General features: G+C 33.5%; 2 protein-coding genes across 2 annotated transcripts; both read left to right on the forward strand.

Annotated features, from left to right (window-relative positions):
* Positions 1 to 243: 243 nt before the first annotated feature.
* Positions 244 to 5,419, forward strand: LOC136805255 (structural maintenance of chromosomes protein 2-like; the record flags this gene model as incomplete). The annotated part of the gene is made up of 5 exons (XM_067061834.1): positions 244 to 354; positions 777 to 914; positions 2,062 to 2,139; positions 3,121 to 3,183; positions 5,324 to 5,419. Coding segments are annotated over 5 exons (486 nt in total), but the record flags the coding sequence as incomplete, so codon positions are not given.
* A 485-nt stretch (positions 5,420 to 5,904) lies between these two features.
* Positions 5,905 to 6,900, forward strand: LOC136805257 (uncharacterized). Its single transcript, XM_067061835.1, has one exon. The coding sequence runs from the start codon at positions 5,905 to 5,907 to the stop codon at positions 6,898 to 6,900; it is 996 nt and encodes a 331-aa protein (XP_066917936.1).
* Positions 6,901 to 21,648: the final 14,748 nt, after the last annotated feature.

Here is a 21,648-nt window from a genome sequence, read left to right on the forward strand (position 1 = left end):
GGACCTAAAGCCAGGCTGACGCTATGATAACGCTGACTTCCTTGTAGTCCTTTTCAGGTTATAATATAAATTTCCCACAGCAGAAACGTTTCGGCTTTTGAAGTTAGGCGAATTTTTCGTGAAAAGAAGTTTAAGAATACTCATTTTAAAGTGGCTGTCATCTCTACATGACAGACTTGCTGAGAAATTTTAATGACAAATTATTTTTGATATTTTTTTCATGCCGGTTTTTTTACTCTTCAGATTTTATCCATGATCGAGGAAGCAGCCGGTACGAGAATGTATGAAAGTAAAAAGCAACAAGCCATTAAAACTATGGAAAAGAAACAAAGCAAACTCAATGACATCGAAGCTGTAAGACATTTAGAATACCGTAGAATCTCTAAACTTTCTCAATCCCGGCTGAACATCCCTGGGATTTTCCCGCTCCTTTTCCGGGACATAATGGCAAAAAAGATTTTTTTGCTGCGTACAAATGCGTGGACCTTACAACCTGGCACTGATCGCCCAACACATTGAAGTCACTTTTTACCTTCCCAGAGTCTTGGTCTCTTTCCATTGTAAAGTGGAAATAGAAAAGTTTAGCCATCCTAAGGTTCTCTAACCTACTTTAAACTCTCTTATTAAGGCATACGCCTTTTACCAAGCTTTCTACATAACAAAGTTTTCAAACCCTGGTAAAATATTTCTTTAATTTAGATGTAGTTACATACCTTACATACACTACCTATCCGCTTGCATAGGTAGACTAATGTTTACTCTTTGTACATAAACAGGTACTTAATGAGGAGATTACACCGACCATCAAAAAGTTGAAGGAAGAACGTTCGTCTTATTTAGAATACCAGAAAGTGATGAGGGTTATTGAGCATCTCACCAGACTTTATGTGGCTTACGAATTCACTAAAGCCGAGGTTAGTTCATGGATCTGTATGGATTATTTTTACAAATTCTCTTCCGAGCACTAAAGGGCTTTCGCTGATTCGAACTTCAGAAATTCGAAACTTTTTATACATAGTTCTAGACTTAATCAGATCAAAGACTTTTTATCCAACCCCAATATCCAGTTTTTTTTATTCTAGGGTAGTTATGCCAAATTCTTTAATCCCACCTAGGAAATTCTCTTAAAAATACTTTCTATGTTCGACAATTGTCCCTCTGTAAATCAAGCAGCCTTTCTCGAATTAGTGAGAGTCAGATTTGAGTATAGTATCCGGAAAAACTATATACAAACTGTCACTATATTCGGTCTCGAGCGCCGTAGCAAATTTTTTTCCGTAAGCGGCCCAAGCCCTCGTTTAGCGGCCCAAGACCTGAATTACCGGCCCAAGACCTGGGAAACTTTGTAACTTTTGAGACTTGCTTTTTTGCCATGATTTTAGAATTTATAGTGGTCCCAGACCTGAATTATCGGCCTAAAGAGTTCTAAAAAACTAGTAGAACACATTCATTAGAAGATCATCAAATTGAAGTACTTTTCCATAAGAATATAACGGTTCGTTTATCCTCTTTTTCCAAAAAAGCAAGTCTCAAAAATTTCAAAGTTTCCCAGGTCTTGGGCCGGTAATTCAGGTCTTAGGCAGCTAAATGAGGGCTTGGGCCGCTTACGGAAAAAAAATTTGCAACGCCGTGATTCCTACTTCTTCATGGATAGGACCCATTCCGAACGCATTCGGAGCACTCGTCATATCTTTATATTAGTTAATTTCGAAGACGTCTTGTTTTCAAAGCTTTTGTCAAAACTCAACCTAATGAAGTGTATAGTGATGTCATTCTTTTATGTTTCCTTGACTCCTTTATTTTAGACGGCGGACTTTCTGGCCTGCTTATTCCTATTGTTAGAGTAGGCAGTTTGCATAAAATTGCCTGTTTGAAAAAATATTTGCTTCGAAAAGGTTAGAAGAAGTTATTACATTGACGACGTCAAACGAGGGCAATTTGCATTGATTTTGGATGTCCGACTTTCTATTTTACTCACAATTAGAATAGACAGGGAAAGCATGGCTAAGTCTCCCATGCCCTAACGTACAACTGAACACGATCTTTTAATCATTTATTCAGGAATTCAAAGAGAAAGCAGGTTCAGAACTCGAGAAAATGAACGAGGCTATTTCAACACTGAGTGCTCGCAACCAAGAAGTATGTATTATCAATTTTTTCTTTTAAATCGATCTCTGAATATAGGTATACCAATATCTTTTAAAACTATTTCTAAAAGTATCAAAAAATCATTACATCAAAGCTGCCATATTTATTTCAAGTCTCTGAAGACTAACGAAGTCAGTCAGTCTGTCACCTGAAAACTTTGGGGCAGGCTGGAGACTTCAAAAATTATCCGATTTGGCTGAAATTTGTACACCTGATCCTTGGGTGAATCCCTCTGGGTGATTTTTCAATTTTTGAAAATTTTGATTTTCAGTGGCGTGGTCACGAATTTTAGCCTCAAAACGAGGCTAAAAACTTTGGGGCAGGCTGTGAGATTTCAAAAATTGTCTGATTCGGCTGAAATTTTTCACACTTGTTCCTTGGGTGAATATCCTGGGGTGTTATTTTTTTCATTTTTTAAAAATTTTGATTTTTGGGGGCGTGGTAGAGTCGATATTTAACGTGGATAGCCCAGTAATCTAGGACTTTTAGGCAGTCTTTAGATTGTTTTCATGGGGTCCACGGCCAGCCAGCTCGGCTATCTATTAAGGAAGGAGCGGGTATTAGAACCGCAAATCCCTGGTTTGATACGCTGACGCCTTTGACCACTTGGCCGTCGCTCACGAGTTTTAGCCTCAAAACAAAGCTAGAAACTTCGGGGCAGGCTGCAGACTTCACAAATTGTCTGATTGGGCTGAAATTTTGCACTTGTTCCTTGGGTAAATATCGGGGGGTAATTTTTTCATTTATTTCAAAATTTTGAATTTTTGAGGCGTGGCCACAACTTTTTCGCCAAAACAAGACTAAAACTGTTCTTTTATCAAAAATTTCATTTTTCAATTTATTTTTCAATTTATTTTTTTATTTTTACAATTGGACCTTCGAGTAATTTAAAAAATACTGAAGTTGAGCCAGTGCAGTTAGCACGTTCGACAGTTAAACTACAGTTCACTGTATTCATTTTTGTGTTTTTAGATCAGTAAAGAAATTGCAAGGATTGACGGAGAAATCGACGAATTGCAACGGAAGAAAGACGAGGTAAGATTTACATTCCCTCTCAAATAACACTTGAATTAATTTTGATGTTCTGTTCTCAACTTCAGTTGACCTACAATCTGACAATGTCTGTCTGTCTGTCACAAAAACTTTAGGACAGCCTGGAGACTTCAAAAATGCTTGGATTTGGCTGAAATTTGGCACACTTGTTCCTTGGGTAAATATCTGGGGGCCCTTTTTTCATTTTTTGAAAACTTTGATTTTTGGGGCCTGGGGACGAGTTTTTCGCCAAAACGAGGCTAAAACTTTGGGGCAGCCTGGGGACTTCAAAAATTGTTCGATTTGGCTGAAATTTTGCACACTTATTCCTTGGGTGAATATCTGGGGTTCTACAATTGGGCCTATGAATAGTTTCAAGGCACTGAAGTTGAGCGTAGTGCGTTGCGCACGTTCGATATTTGTTATAAGATTTAAAATATGCTCAAAATGGTCGTGCTAATGGGNTTTTTTAAAATTTTGATTTTTGGGGCCTGGGAACGAGTTTTTTGCCAAAACGAGGCTAAAACTTTAGGGCAGCCTGGAGACTTCAAAAATGGTTCGATTTGGCTGAAATTTTGCACACTTGTTCCTTGGGTGAATATCTGGGGGTGCTTTTTGCATTTTTTAAAAATTTTGATTTTTGGGGCCTGGGAACGAGTTATGCCAAAACGAGGCTAAAGCTTTGGAGCAGTCTGCAGGCCTCCAAAATGATCGGATTTGGTTGAAATTTGGCACACTTGTTCATTGGGTGAATATCTGGGGGTCTACAATTGGGCCTATGAATGATTTGAAGCCACTGAAGTTGAGCCCAGTGCGTTGCGCACGTTCGACTATTTTAAAACTTCCAGGGGATAAGAGACTAGTTTTAGTTTGTCCATCCTGACTTTTAAGGTATGAAGAAGGTTTTTTTTACAAATTTTACCATTTTTCAGGGGGTATCCACACATTTTCAAGTATAAAGAATCTAGTTGGGTTGCAAAACACTTTTTATATGCATATTTAACAGTTATTTGGTAAAGAAATGTAATTATCATGATTAGAAATTATACGCCTTTTGATTAGGGAAAAACCGATATATCCAAAGATCATTCTCACGCCAACACAGACAATCAATTGTTAACACTATAGATGGAGACGCCTTCTTCCCAATGGACACATGGCCATAGCATATAAAAAGAGCTTTTAGAGCTCAACCCATCAGTGATAAACAGGCGTTCCAACTAATCATCTTCTTCTTTGGAAATGGCGGTGCACCGGAGCTAGCTACACACGTTATCTATTCGTCGCAACTCAATGAAAAGAAAATAAAAAAACGTTTTGACCAATTTCGCTGGGTCTCTAACAACCTATCTGTAAAAGGACATACTTGGTATTATCATGACTTACACCGCCAATCCCAGTGCTACCTGAACGGCACACCTAAAATTCAACAATGATAAACTCTATGCACAAATGGTTTCCTACAAATGCTTTTTTTTTTGTTGTTTACAAGTTTTTAATATTACCAACAAATTTGTTAATAATTTACGTTATAATAGGCTTATCATCAATATCATGATTTAACATTTCACACTTTATAACACTAAACTTTCAATTTGCCACAACAGAATGACAACTTACTCATTTTAAACATTGAAGTCTGCTGGGACATATAAGATTTTCTTTCCCTCTAATCTTACTAAATTTAATATTTTCTCTATCTCTTCCAATCTTTCAAATATTCCCAAACTACAAACTCTGGTCCTTCTGTTTAAAATACATCCTCCCATCGCCACATATATCCCTTCCATCCATATGCCCTCTAATCTTACTAAATTTAATATTTTCTCTATCTCTTCCAATCTTTCAAATATTCCCAAACTACAAACTCTGGTCCTTCTGTTTAAAATACATCCTCCCATCGCCACATATATCCCTTCCATCCATATGTGTGGATATGGTGGCACCTTCCTACTTGTTCCTCGACACTCAAGTTACTTTTTGACATCACTTTTTGACATCACTTTTGGTTTATTCAACCACTTTTCAACCTGGTCCTCCACATCTAAGTTAGCTTTTGACATCACTTTTGTTTACTCAGCCACCTTTCAACTTAATCCTCTAAATCCAAGCTAGTTTTTGACATCACTTTCTGTTTATTCAGCCACCATGCAAAGACCAAACAACCATCACCCAAGAAGATATCATTTCTCAAGCCTCCATAACCTATTTCCACACTCTCATCACTGGCATCCCATAAACCGGAAATTCAATCGAAAATCAACAGCCGGAACACACCAACACCTACAACAACACCCTAATACACAACCTTTCCACCTACCAACTCTCAAAATATGAAATCGACGTCTTGGCCAAAGGACTTAACTTCTCACCCAATATTCCATCATTCAAAAGACAGTCAAATCCAACAGAGGTTATTAAAGACGAAAAGAAGAATTGACACCTCCTATACTTCAACCAACTTAACCCAATGAACCAAATCAATAACGCCCACCAAGAAAACCAAGACCAGCAACCACCCGCAAAACTACCAAAAAAAGGTCCTACCGCATGGAATCCCCCTCCCAGCAACCACCCAACTGTCAACAACTTTTTCCAACAACTCGATAATACGCCACTGACCTCCAAACTGAGCACTACCATTTCCTCCCATCTTTTTTTAAATTAAAAAATAACCGGGACCTCATAATAAAGAAAGCCGACAAAAGTGGTGGCATAGTCGTCATGGATAAAGATCAATACATCAACAAGATCCTTGAAGAGCACCTCAACAACAGAAACACGTATCGTATATCTGAATTCGACCCAACACCCCACATCACACATGATACCAAAATACTTATCAACTTCCTTCATAGTAAACATCACATCAACGACCACACTGCTAAATATCTCAAACCTCATGATCCACCATGCACACCCATATTCTATGGCTTACCAAAAATACATAAGGTTAACAACCCACTTCGCCCATTGTCTCTGGCTTTGATGGTCCCACCGACAACATTTCCCGCTACATTGCCCATCATCTACAGCCACTTGTTGAACACCTACACACATAAAAAACACAAAACATATGCTCACTATCCTCGATTCATTCGGCCCACCACCTTCCAATATTACCATGGTTACTGCAGACGTCATCTCGTTATATACCAACATACCTCATGGGGATGGACTGGAAGCCACCTCCCGACATTACAAACAATCTCCGCACCTGCTTCACTCAAATGCACCTCCCCCTTTTGCCATCAAATACTACTCGAACACGTCTTGAAACACAGCAATTTCCGGTTTTTGAATTCCCACTACATACAAAACAATGGTACTAGCATTGGAGGACGATACGCACCCCAATATGCAAATTTATTCATGGCTGATGTTGAAGCAGCAATACTCATGGAGTTCCAACAATACATCCCACTCTGGAAACGTTTTATTGATGATGTATTTTTTCTTTTCATTGGGTCAGATGAAGACTTAAACCGTCTCAAACAATTCATGAACATAATCCATGACACAATAAAATTCACATTTGAACATTCCAAAGAAAGAATCAACTTCCTAGACCTCTCAATTCTTTCTCTAACCATCAGTTCCACACTTCTATATACAGAAAACCCACGGACGGCTCCCAATTCCTTCACTTTCAATCAAATCACCCCCTACATGTCAAAGAAGGAATTATATACTCACAAGGACTACGATACAACCTCATAATCAGTGATGACCGTAATCTAACAAAAGAACTGAATTTCCTTACCAAAGTTTTTCTGGCTCATGGATACCCACTATCCCTCATTAACCGCAACATTGCAAAGGCCCTGGCAATACCCCGTCACACTTTGCTCTATGGTGGCAACCGAAATCAAGGACCTCGAGCACCCCTTCTCCCTCTCATTCTACACAGAAACAAAGATGAGTACATCAGATCTACCATCAATGAATATTGGTCCATCATAGAAGAGGATGAGGAATTGTCAAATGCCATCCCACAACCGACCACAGTATACAAAAATAACACCACCATCGGAACCTTTACTCACATCCACAGACACCAAAAAATAGCATCTCTATCACAAAACACCCTCATCAAGCAAGAACTTTTAACATTTGGAGATACTTGTTCAATTTCTTAATTATAACTCAATTTCTTAATTATAACTCCATTTCAAAACGTTATATACTATCTTTGTATCATCACCATTTTCAAACATTTTATCATTTTATCCAACTTATATTGGAGTTAAGTATATACAACTTATGACTATAATTCCAAAGAAGCTACAATGACTCCAGATCAATGTTGTCAACTTCTTTGTGGATCTCCTTTTTCGTATTCCCATTCTTTTTCCCAATTTCTTATTTTCCCAATTTCTAACTCAAGATTCACCATATTTGTTTTTCCAACGTGCTCACTGACTGGCACCACTTCCTCTTTTTTCACATTGGAGAGATAATTGCTTTCTGATTACACCGTTGTAGCCCTGCCACCTTTATCTCCTTCATACTCCGTAATAGGAACCACTCTCTCAATCTTTCTTTTTAATTCTTTAGTTCAGTTCAGCCTCAATAGCCTTTTGCTAGCACTCCCATCTCAGGCCGCAATGACCCGGGTTCGACCCCCAGAGGATGCTATTTTTCTTTCTCCAAATTTTAAATTTAAAACTTTATCTCCCTCCTTCTTTCCCTATCTCTCACCACTCCTTTTACCTCAAGACCTCCCACTCCACTTTCTAATTTGCCTCTCTCCAAACTGGTACTACTTTCAAAATTGGCTAGTATGTACCTCCGTCACACCCGTTTGACCCGCCCATCACATTACCGCCACACACGCCCCTCTCACCCGATTAGTCAGAATCTCTGAACAGGAACCTCCCGATTGGTTAGAATCTCTGAACTGGAACCAATCGAAATGTAGTCTCTATGGTTACATCAAGTTGTTTACAACAGCGCCAAATTTCAAAAAAAAAAGAAAAAAAAAATTTTTTTTCGCTCTTTGCATCCAACACTGAAGACAACTGCTAAACTTCACCTCAATGTAAGAATATTTCTATGTTCATTTACCCACAATCTAATTTTCCCCACTGCTTTCAAAATACCTATTTCTTTCAACATCTCTTTTTCTTTTTCTCAATCTTCTCACCCTCCTCTGGAGGCTTCACTCAGCCACATTACAGTCTTTGAATCCCTCCACTGATAGGTCATGGTCATGTTCCACTTCTACAGGTATAAGTTGATGAGACATGACTCCTGATCGAATTCATGTCTCTTGGTAGAGAAGATGGGTGGTTCTAGAAAAGCAAAGAGTGTTTACTCCTGCCGGCACACCTAACTCTAGGGGAAGTCCTAAATGCTTCCTTTTCTTCTCGCCTAGACAACGTTCTACAACTCTATTCCATTACGGCCATTCAAAAAGCCTAGACAGCCACATGACTTTGTCTCCACTACTCCAACACAAAAATAGGATCTTCATCTTTTCAAAGTTTGTTCTATGGCCCACAGCCCCATGTTATGATTTATTTAGCATACACGTTTGACATTTCCATGACACCTTGGTTCAAAGCCCATCACGATCTCATCTTCTTTTCTTCAAAACATTGTTCTGATTACACCTTCTATGCTCAAGCAATCCCTCTCTATTCATTTTCAAGCAGCCCAATCTGCTCCAAGAATACTTTCTCAGCTCTTCCTTAAGCAGCACTGACTTCAAAAAAAAAATTTTTTTTTTTCAAACCTACTACTGGTAATTAGATTGATATAGATTACCCGTCTGCTTTCAGGGTTTCTGTGTCGTGGGATAGATCTTCCCACGATACCGAAACCTTGGACAGCATAATAGTACGCCTTTTGATTAGGGACATAGGGATCGAAACATAAGCTTCAGAATTATTGTAGAAATTACCAAATGACCGGTAATTATGGGTCACTATCTGTTATTTGCAGCATTGAGCAGCTGGAGGGTTGGGCTTCTTTTCTCAATCACTTTTTTGAAAGTAAACAAAAATAAATTTACTAAGTTAAAATCTTCTTTAAAAAGTTTTTAAAATCCTTCTTTTTCGATTGCCATTTTTAGTCAGAGAGAAGCAATCTTTGTGTTTGTTGGGACTAAAAAGAATTATTAAATGGTTAAATTAACAATCTTTGTGGTAAAATTGGCAGTTTTTCTAAAAAATCACCTGATGCTAAATAAATGTCTTGTAATCAATTTCAAATAAACTTTTTTTTGTATTTAAGATTAAAAATACTTATTGAAAATGAATATACTCCTTTTTCAATTAAAAAAATTGTGAATCAAATGTATTTTATCTGTTTGTACATTCTATCTTATATTATCATTTGATATTCAACATTTCAATTAAATGAGTTAAGAAAATGGATACATAATGCAAAAAGCATATGATAAAAGGTAAATATAAATGAGACAATTTTCCTCTGAGCAAAAAACTACAACTCAAGTTACAATCTCTCTTAAATGAAACAGACAGATGTTTTTCACGAAATCTGTATAAAAAAACTGATAAGAGAAAAAAAAACCAATCAAGAATATCTTAGAGATAAAAACCTCGTCCATAAAAATATATCTTTTAAAACCCACTTAACATTTCTGTTGTGTTTTGATGATTTCTCAGTTATCGAATTAGACAACAACAAATTTTCATGCATTTAGAAAAAACCACTTAAAAAGAAGTTGTCTGTTTTTAATATTGTCAATATTAGTTTGTCAAGCTTCCTCTGTCATTCATATCTCTATCTGCTCGGATAAAATTTCTTTTAAGAACAAAAAATGGTTTACAACCCTTCTCTAGCAGGTGTATTTTTAATTTCAAGACTTTTTTACAATGAAAATTATCACCACTGACTGATTGCTTTCAAAAGGAAAAAAAGGCCTTTCAATTCAAAAAAAATTTATCACAAAAAAAATATATTATATTCATTTTACAGTTTGATTGCTATGGAAAATCAATTTATTTTGTTTAAAATGTCGGTACAATTGGGAAAACTCTCTGTGTTGTAAATAGTGGTCTGATGATAGTAAGGATTTCACTCTTTCCCTCTTTGATTCTCTCATTATACTTGTTCATTTATTATTAACAACTTTAGTTTTTATTGCTATTTTTCTCTTCTCTTATATTTTCCTTCTTTTCATATTTTCAACTTTCCATATTTTCTTAATATTAAAGAAAAAGGGAAATTGAAGATGAAACACTGATATGGAACAAAAAAAGAAAGAGAAAATGGAATATTCAAACTTTAGAACTGAAAAACTGTGAGGTGATATTATAGTTTTCTCGAATGTGAAAGAAAATATATATTTGGTGTGAAATATTTTCTTGATGAAAAAATATTCTGGTAGAGTTGTTGATGACTATTTTGTGATGAGTTTTTCAATGAAAAGTCTTCACTTTAGGAGAATTTCCGAACTTTTTAAATTTTGATCGATTTTAGTCTTATGAAATATTTTCAATTCCAGTGACATTTAGAAAGAAACTATTTTATGTCAAATTTGGTGATTCTTTGCATGCTATCATTTTACTAATTTTAGATAGAAAAAGTTTGTTCTGAAGATTGAATTTTGTATATTTCATGAAGTAACTGTTTAAAGATGCATTTTTAAACTCTTTTGGACATTAAAAGTAGTACTACAATTTGTTAAGCTTTCGCAGTAAAAATGTACAAGGTTGTTAAAATGTTTTTTTAGTGTTATCTGCAAGTGTATAAATTAATCTTAGAATTTTATGGATAAGCTCAACTTAAAAAAAAGACTTTTGAAATTTCAATATCGGTAATCAAAATGATGGAAATAAAATCATGGCCAATCTGAGATGATAAATTTTAGGGAAGAATTTTTGGCGGGATTTTAATTTAGCGAATGGTCGAAAAAGTTATTTCAGAGGGAAAATTAAATTTGACAGGAATTTAATTTAGCGAATGAAGGATATTTTTGGCCAAAAAACGCTATTTAAAGATTAGAGAAAACCTGAGAGAAGGCCTGAGATACCACAAATTTGCGGAATGAACACAATAATTTACGGAACTTGATTTGGCGGATGGCGGAGAAATTACATTTGGCGGGAACTTAATTTGCCTGATTTCGGCCAAATATTCAAAATTTTCTTTCCGCCAAAATTTCTTCCATCAATGGTACATTGAATAATTTTTGATCTAATGGTTTGGCAAGATCACCATTTTAAGATTTTAACGGCAACCTGATTGTTGGTATACAAGATGAAAGAAACGTATTTTCAAATACTCTAGGAGATTCTTTCAAGAATGGAAATAGGAAACGCAATTTTTCAATCCACCACTTAGACAGTTTTTTTGATTTGCATTTGTGATTTGTTGGATTCGGCAAATGGTAAAATAATATATCAAGAAATTTGTCATTAGCAAAAATGCACGCCCGCAAAGTCTCAACTTGGAATCAAGCAGAATCAAGTATTGTGTTAAAATTTTGAAAAAAGTTTAGGAATTTAAAATTCTTTTTATGGGATTATGATGTGAACAAAAATGATCAAGGATTTAATATTTTGGAAAAAACTATTTTCAAACTTTTTGTTTTGATCTAGATGGATTATATATCAAGTTTTGAAGTTTTAAATAATTAGTCTCGATTTTTAAAACAACTAATTTCTTCAAAGAAAGTCAGCCCTAAAACAAGCATTTCGATCAAATTTTTTGTATATATCATCCAAAATTTTTACCAGCACTATTGAAAGAGGGTTTTCAATTATTTTATCACCAGAGTGCTATTTTGCCATCATTTCTTTTCATCTTTTGATTATCATTTCTTTACATTTGATTTGAACCACAACATAGCATGCAAATTCAATAATGAGAATTTAGAATAGCCTTCATCAAAAGTTGAAAAGATTTTTAACATGAATGAACAAATGTTATGCTTTAAGATTTGATGTTATGTAAAAAAACTGTTTTTTCTCTCTGTGTTTTTTGTTTCATAGTCTAATCTTTGTGTGTGTATTTTCTTATACTGGTAGACTTTTTGAATTTGAGAGCAATGACTTAAAATGTGGTCTTTGGAATTATTTTGTACAAGATTGGATGAAATTTTATTGGTGGAAAATTTGTTGTTAAAAAATATTTGTTTGTAGCAACGGTTAGAGGGATTGTGAATTTTGAATTTAAAATACTACTGTTTTTTTCTGTAGCAATTTAATTAAAGATTGTGATTACAAAAAAGCATAAATAATTTAAACTTTTTGAAGATATAAAAGTGTAACTTCAGATACACAAGAGGGACAGCACACAATTTTGTTTTTAAAGAAAAATGACACATTCCTATGATCAAAGCTGAAAAATCAAAAAACCTCAGAAAAATGAGTTTCAATCACTCTCAAGTAGGGGTGAATGAAACCATTCAACCCTGAATTTCGATCATAACATTTTTCAATGTGTAGAATCAGAATTTCTTGTCATGCAATTCACCTCAATACAAAATAGCTCAGTATATCTTTATGAATAACCAGCATGAAGGAGCTCAATCATTTATTTACATCAAAAAAGCTTGTTAAATTTTTATGCATTTTCGTTCTCTTTTTACTCCCTTTATGAGTATTTTGTGTGTAAAAAAACTGTTGTCAGATTTTCATCAATGTTTTTGAAATTTTTGTAGCCGTCGCAAAGTTGGCATTTAGTTTTTTTGATGGATTTTGGTTGCAGTAGTTGACCATTTTTAAATCAGTGATCTGTTGTTGTGGAGTGAGAGGATTTTGTTGTTTCTTAAAAAGAATTGTGACAACAGTGACAATAATATCCAAATTGATAACATCAAAACACTCACAAAAATGTGAGACTCTTCAAATCAACACATCAACAGAACATTCATCTGCCTTTACATTTCATTGTAGTTTGTTTGGAAGTATTCAATAATTTTCCGACTCATACAAGTTGGGTTGATTAATTTTTTGCTTTATCTCTCAATTTTCATAAAATCCAAACTCTCCTAAAAATGATACTAATATTTCCCTCTTTCATGCAGTTTCTCATGCTACAAATCTTCTTTAATTTTCGAATGTTTGGTTAGTTTACAATGTCTTTCAAACAGTTTTGTAACGAAATCTCTTCAGCTCATTTTCTGTACATACATTCTTTTGAATTCAGTTAATTGAATTTCCAGTCGAAATTGAAAATTGAAGATTTTCTTCATAATAAACCAAACAACAAAAAACCTTTGTTTGATGTGACCTCTGCTGGAAATTTTTCCTGGAATATATGGTTGTTTGTGTCTGGTGTTTTGTGGCTCATTGCAAACCTGATAAAAACATTCGAACTTGAATGAAGATTTTCTTCTTTTTTGGAAAGAATTCCTTGTTTGGTATTTTCTTATGTTTTGGATATAAAGTTGAAAGTGTGGCGATCATCAGTTGAAGTTCTGTCTTTTTAAAATGCATGTATCTATCAAACTATTAAACCTATTAAACCTATCAAACCTACTATAAAACCTACTATAACTTGAACCAGAAATTGTCGTTCACATGACTAAAGTTTTACTGTGGTGGTCATCTTTGAGATTGAGATTGTCTTTGTTTCATGTAGAGGAATAGTCCCTGTTTTCGTATGACAAAAAGGCCAATCTCAAAGGTAGGACAGAATTGCAAGATTTCCAATTTTCAAAGACACTTATTTTGAGATTGAACCTTTATTCATATGCACGACGAAATATAAAATCATAAATTGTTACAGTGGAGAGATTTGACCATATAGGAACTTTATTGGATACTGTGTAAAAGTGTGAGGTGTAGTTAGCAGGATATCTTGTATTATTTTTGTTGTCAAGTCAGTTGAGAGAAAGAGAAAGGGAAATATTGTCTGATCTAATTGAGCTAAACTAAATTACTACCTGATCTCCTATGAAAAGCTTTTGTTGTCAAATTCTCCTTGACACAATTAAGTCTTTGTAATGACTTCGGAAATGAGAGTCTATTTAATTAAAAAAAACACCGAATGGTGTATTTTTCTCTTGTGTTGTATATATGTGAAATTTATTGCTGTTTGAAAATATATGGATTGATGGGTTGATTTTGATGGGTTTCTTGTGGTCAACCTACCTAATGTTGTTCATAAGGCTTTCAGATTTTGCACAAAAAGTGTTTCTTCCAGAACGGTTTTTTGTGTGTCACAATTTTTCAGTTTATTTATGGCTTTAAGTGCCAAGATTATAATTGTTTTGATGGGCCACAAGATAAACAAAGCTCTTACATCGGAATCTGACAGTCTTTTTTTTAAAGAAAAATGCGAAGCTTTTTTCTAGTTTGATTTTTATGTCTTTTTATCCTTTAGTTCACCCTGAATAATTTATGGCAGAAAATAAATTGTGAAAAATAAGAATTTTTTCCCTTTTGAAGCATTTTTTCAACTTTTTCATATTCAAATCTTTTGACAACATACCCACAGCCAGTGTTGTTTTTGTACCTTGTTCTCTTCTCTCTACAACGTATTTTTTAATTACTTTTTTGAGAAGTTTTTTTAATTTCTTGTTTTTGATCTTGTTTCACGTTTTTAAATTAGTAACTTTTGTTTTGAGAGGGGAACTTTTCTTATTGGTAAAGATATTGGTTCAAATGAGTTGGAAAAAATTGATATTACTTTTCCTTGGAACTTTTCCTCTAACTTTTAATATCAAAAATAGCTGTCAAAATTTATTTTCAAAACAAAACTGGCTGAACTTTTTTATGAAAAGAATCAGAACTTCACACAAATGTTGGTCGGAGAGAAAGAAATTTCAAACGTATGTAATATGATATTGGAAGTGATTTTATTGCTTTTCATGAGTAGTTGAGTGTTGATTTAATTATTTTCTAAAGCTTTTTTTCATATGGAAAGAAATTTCGCAACCCTATCTTTGCTGGCAACATTTTCTTTTCTTAGTGTAAATTCTCATGATGTTATGTTGGAATAGATAGAGAAAGATGATTGTGGTTTGCACTGCTGTTAAAAATTATGGCATATCATTTGTAAATTAGGGAAAATTTTGAAAATTTTGGTTTTGCAAAATTTAAGAGAACTTTTATGATTTTTTTTTGGTTTTGCTCACTTTGAGTTTAGTGTGTAGTTGGTTTAGTTGCGGTGTTTTTCTTGTTTAACGCGACCATGTTGGTTTTTTGAACTGAACAAAGTTTTTTATGTTAACATGGTTTTCAAATGTAAACAGAGCAATAACTGCTTTTGTCGATTAAATTTGTTTGACGGCGGATGTCTGAAGTATTTCCAAGAAGAGTTCCAAAAAGTGTATGAAATTCGAAATTGTAGTAATGCTCATAGTAGTAATGTCCTTAAAAAGGGTATCATAACTCATTTCACTATGAAATACCTTCGTATAATTTTTCGGATTATTTTTCAAACTACAGTAAAAAGAAAACAAATATTTTTAGCGCTTCTCTGTATATATCATTAAGATTCCACCCTTTTAAATTGCTCTGTGAATTTTGTACAATTATAAAGTGAAGCGAAAATATTTGACTTCAGAAAAAGCAATAATTATAATCATTTCGAAGCAATTACAAAATAATTACCACTTCAAAAGGAGGGATATTATTGTTCAAATTGGAGTTGGGAAATAATGTTTTTACAAACGCGAACGAGATGGTTAAAATGTTTATGAATGAAGTTTTTTCTTGGATTGAAATGTTGTATTATTCGATTTCTTAGCCTCTGGAAGTAGTCCAGGAGCTGGAGCTAAACTAATTTTTGCCTTTACTAATACTGATGGGGGAAAAAGCAGCGCCATCATTCAAATCAGAAAGCGAAGATAGTATACGGCAGATTTTCTGACCAGCCTGGAAGCTGGTAATACCATTTTTTTTATAAATTATCATTTTTAAATTCTGAAACTCTCCAGAAAGATTTCAAAACATCAGGAAAGAAAATAATGAAAAAAGAAGAAAGAAATATTAAAATAAGGTGATCAATTTTTTTTTCGAACATTCAATCAATATAAATTATTGATCATCAATCAATTATTAATGCCACCAACATAAGTAACCTTCAATAAACGAAATGGAAATTCTGTTCAGTTGTTTCTGTTTCAAGTCGTTCATAATTTATTTTCTCTTCTCATGTTTGGGTACTTTGTTTGTCATATCTTAATAGTGGAGTTTCTGATTTCTCTTTTAACGATTTTGTGTTGTTATTATCACTCCAAAGTTACCTCAAATTTTCCATTAAAATATGATCCCAAAAATAGACCGATATTATATTTTAATTCATGAAATTAAAAATGATAACAAATCGTTGTGTTACTTTTTTCTTTCATTATGTTTTTAAAAGTAAAAATGAAAGTTTATTGGTGCAGGAAAAGGAACTTACAAAACTGAAAATACTGTACTGTACACATTTGGAAGTTCAGTTTTTTGAAAAAACACTGTAATAGCTTTGTTCAACTCTTATATTATATGAGTCATTATCACTTTTCTTGGTTTTGATTTTTCATCGTAAGATTTTATTCCTTCACATTGATAAAAATGATACACATTTTTTTATAAGAACAAAGCTATAAGAATACAAGGCTTCGCTAGCCAAAATGTTAAGAACAAGTTAAGAACATTTTAAGGCTTTGCGGACTCAAAAACACCCTATTTCTTATGAAAATGGTCAAAAATATTCACAAAATGGTCAAAATAAGAACATAAACTTAACATGAAATAAGGACTTGTAAAACTCAAAGGCCTCAAAAATTTTGAATGTTCTTATTAAAACAACGTGTAATGAAATACTTCACCTTATCTTGTCTTAACCCGTTATAAAATATCTAATAATGTCTTTCAAGTCTTTCTGGTGGCTTGAAACCACAAAGATATTGTACATCTTTAGTTTTTTTTATACTACTTGTATCTTTTATAGGGGAGTTATATTGGCTTGAATTGTGTGGTGATTTATATTGATTCAAAGATTAAATTCGAGAGTTTGAAGTCAGCTGATTGAGTACTTTGTTTATCATGTTATGTCGATAAAACGAGTATATTGTATCTACAAATTTCCAACTGTATTTTGTCCCATTGGGAATTTTGTTGTTATTTTTAATTTCTTGTTCAAGATAATCAGCTGATTTTCAGATGCCATTTTTGTATCATATTATTTAAAAATTTTCCTGTTTATTTTTGGGACCATTTTTATGTATTCAGTATTGAATTGGAATCTTGAAAGCTATAACAGCTCTGTTGATTCAGTTTGATTTTTTATCTAGCATCTCTCTAAACCCAGAAGGAAATTTTTCTGTTGAAAGTTGATTCTGCTAAGCAAAAAGTCCGCCTTTTATCATTCTTGGATGAGAAATGATTTTAGATTTATTACTTCTCTATCGATGACCTGTAACAGTAGTGTAGTCAAGATGATGCTGGAGTAATTCAAATCTTTTGTGTGTTGGAAATCAAAGAGAGCTTACGAATTCAATCAAATTCTCTACACCAAAGAAAGAGCATCTTTTGATTTTCTTTCTCTCTCTTTTCTAATTAAAATGATCATGACATCTCTTTGTATGAGTCAATACCATGCAGCGTCTCATCTGCTTCTTTATAAGCATCAAAATCTTTGGCCATCTTTCAAAATAAACCGAAGAAAACGAATAAAATTCTCTGATAATCCATCCATCATTGTAGATATTTATCAGCCATCTTGAGTTACGGAATGAAGAAGACAGGATGATACTTTTTGGATCTTCCTGATGTTCATGTTTTATTCTGAGTCTGTTCTTATAAAGTTGATCGCATGACAAAAAGAACAGCTCGCTTCGATCAAATTACATACTTTTCTTTCTTTGAGAGCTGTTTGTTGTTTTTGTCATCTTTTTGTAAAAGAAGTTGTGAGCTGTTTTTCTTCCACTCTGAGTGTGTGTGTAGTTTGATGTTGATGATGGTGGTATTACTTTGTGTGTTTCTGTTGTTCAATTTAACAGTATGGGAAGTCTGACATGAAACATCTCCCTAATTTACTTTTCTTGTTACTACAAAGTAGTTGTTGATATGGTCTATGTAAAAAACTTCAGAAGAGTGTTTTTAATGAAACATTCTTTTGCTACTGAGTCATGCCATTTTTCATGCCCTTTAAGCGTCCTGTTATCGGACGCTGTCCCTCTTGAAATTACTAAAATATTGGTAAAAACAGCCTTTTTAGTGGAAAAACACTGGAAAAAGTGCCCTTTTTGGCCACCAACGGACGCTGCCTTGCCTTTCTAAAATATGACCTGTGAGTCGTTGGAAAGCATGTATTTTCTCGGAATATTCATGTTTGATCTTGTCACGTTTATGGCTCCTTTGTTAGAATTGACACATTGCAACTTAACTGGTGTTGGGAACTGATGTCTTTTAAAAGTCACGCGGCGATTCGAAATATATTACAATATATTATGATTTTTCTGTTATAGCTTAGACAAGGTTATTTTTTTGGATTTGGATTTTATATTTCGCCTAACAAGTAACTCAATCTAATCTTTAAAATGATACCTTGATTTGTTTGGTAAGGGAAAAATTACCCATAGTCTCATAGATGCAATTCAAGTAATTTAAACTTGACATTTATTTAAATTAATTGTAAGAGATTCTAAGAGAGAGGTAATTGTGAGACTTCAGAGAGCAACTCGTGATGGCTTTTTTTGCGGAAGTAACGAGACATGTTAGCCTAATGATGAAAACAAAATATAAACAAACCTACAAATTACTGATTAGATTTAACGGATCTTCAAATTGAGTTATTATATCAAAACAATCTTTCCATGTAAAAATAACACGACTTCTGGATGTTTAGATTAATTTCATTAAAATTTGTCTTATTACGTTTCCATTGAGTGATTGTTGTTAAAATTTGTTGACAAAGTTTTAAGTTGAGCCCTGATCAAATTAAATCAAGATATCGATTAATTTTCGATGCGAAATTAATTTTCCATTCTCGATCAGAAAGATAAACGTATCAACGGAAACGCAATATGAGAGTTGGTACTAAATGTTTTGTCTCTACCTTCAAATGTAGATTCTTTCTTAGATTGTGTATGTATGGAGAATTTAAAAGTTGTTGGATGAAAAAAATGAGAGAATCTCATCAAAAATGGTGATAAAATGAATTATTTAAGAACATTCTCTCTGTAGTAAAAACCATCGTGTTAATGTTTCACCATGTTTTAATATGAGTACACGTTTTTCTTAATAAGAACAAACTTTATAAGAGCATAAGGCTTCGGTGTCCAAAATGTTAAGAACAAGTTATGAATATTTTAAGGCTTTATAGATACTAAAACACCCTGTTTCTTAGAAAAATTGGCAAAAACACTCACTAAATGGTGAAAATAAGAACATGTTAAGAATATCCGAAGGTTTCAAAAAATTTGAATGTTCTTATGTTTAAAACGTGTAGGTGATCGCTATGTGGTCTGTTCGGTTTTCAGACTTAGCCTCGCTCCTTCCTATCTCTCAACGATATTTATAAAAAGAGAAAAACCTAGTTAATCAGACGGACGAGGTTTTTTGAGAATTTAATATGATTATATGAATGAGAGAAAATTGAAATTTGAAAACATCGAATATTTTCGTAGTCTCGAAAGAGGTGTGTTTGGTTTGGAAGGGGAATCCTTTCAGGAAAAAAAGTTTAGAATTATTCATTATTTTGAAAGGCTCGTTGATCAGAAAATTTTAATTTTGGTGGAAATTTCGTTTCATTTTATAAATTTGGATGGACTAAAAACTTCTTCTTTCCTTCAATTAACGGAGATGAAATGTTGTTGTATTTTGATATCAACAGAAGACATCGCCCAGTCTCTTTTTTTTTTGACGGAAATTTTTCAAAACGATTAACTATAACTACTTTTGAAAACAAAAGAATGAAAATTGCATCTCAAAGTCATTAACTGAAAATGTTAATTATTTAGTTTAATTGTCGAATGTCTATTATGACATGTGATGAGAGTTACAGTATAATGCCCATGATGCATTTTTGGGAGTATAATTTCTAACGCAGTCAACTCTGTTTAATTCGAACCTTTTTTATTCGTATCTTTCGCAAATATACAGCACCGTTACAGTGAGTGTTCAAGATGGAAAATTCAGAATCTTCGATGCAAGCAATGCGTCAAAATACTTCAAAATATGTCGAAAGTTCTCGAAGTCTTCGGATTTTCTTTTGGGTTTCAAACCTAAAGATGGTTTTTGAATTGTTCTTGTTTTCAGTAGTTGTTTGTGAATGTTTTGAGAATTCTGTATCATTAATTTCCAGTGGTTTTGCTTTGTCAAATTCTTAACAAGCTCAGTTGAATATTATGCACTTGAGACGGCGAACCAAATTTTTAGATTGGTGAATTGTAACTATTCTCATGTCTATACCGGCGAAGAATAAGACCCCTGATTTATGAGGAGAATTATTCACGAATTTGAGATTCGATAACATGTAGATCACACAAGGGAACGAGAAATTTGACATCAATACTGTATAGAGAGAAAAGAAAGTATCAATTTTACAAGAATTTAATTTAAAACTTTTTCTCGTGTCGCTCCATTATCTTGCTCCATTATCTTGCTCCATTGTATTCGGTTAAAGCTGTTAAGAAAATGAGATTAAAAACAGAACTTCATAACATTTTTGTAACATGAAAACTTACAGAGATTTTCTAATATTGCGTTCTGTGTTGCTTATCGCTTTACTGGAGCTTCGTCTGTTTAAACATTTACAGCTTGAAATGGACAGTAAAATGGACAAAAAATTTGTTTTATAGTAATTCTTGGACTTTGAGATTCGTTATGTCGAAGTTCGTCAGGGTTCGTCCTTTTAAACAATTTTTGGCTCAAAAAATTAGTTTTATAGTATTCCTTTATATATATAGTCTAGAAGTATAAAACCTTCAACTACTCAAAATGGAAACAAAAAGACAATACAAATACAACAAATACAATATATATATTTTTTGTTATGTTGAAGGTAAAGATCATTCCATCTAAGTAAATTCAGCTCGCCTAAAAAGTTGTAGATGTGTAATACTATTTTGTAGTTTGAGATTTGTTCGGAGTATTTTTGAATTTTTATTGAAAACTATATTTTGAAGTTTGGTTGCGGGTTGAATAGTTCAATCTTTTGAAGCGATTTCTTCTGATTCCTCGATTCTTCTGATTGAAACATGCTGCTGTTTTCTCTGTCATGCTTGCTTCATTACATCTTTGATCAAATAAAAACAACACTGATCTCAATAAAAACACACTGATCTCTGTCGATTACCGTAAATACTAAAAAAATTCTAAATATCTCTCAACTGTTTTTATGCTGTATTTTGATTTTTAGCTTACAAGTTTTTTTAATAAGAACAAACCAGGCAAGTTAATAACATTTTATGGCTTTGCGGACTCTAAGTCGCCTAATTAACCCTGGTATACGATTTTCAGACAGGTTTAATTTGCTAGAAACACGATTGAATAGTGTAGGAATTCAAACTGGGGATGCTTGGTTTAAAACGCTACTCGTTTTTGTAGATAAAAA

Source organism: Clytia hemisphaerica, unplaced genomic scaffold, assembly GCF_902728285.1.
Source record: "Clytia hemisphaerica strain Z4C2 unplaced genomic scaffold, Clytia hemisphaerica genome assembly, whole genome shotgun sequence".
Classification (NCBI taxonomy): Eukaryota; Metazoa; Cnidaria; class Hydrozoa; order Leptothecata; family Clytiidae; genus Clytia; species Clytia hemisphaerica.

What these genes read in the sequence shown, in the direction of transcription:
- LOC136805257 (XM_067061835.1), top strand. Translation starts at nt 5,905, where the DNA reads ATGGATAAAGATCAATACATCAACAAGATCCTTGAAGAGCACCTCAAC.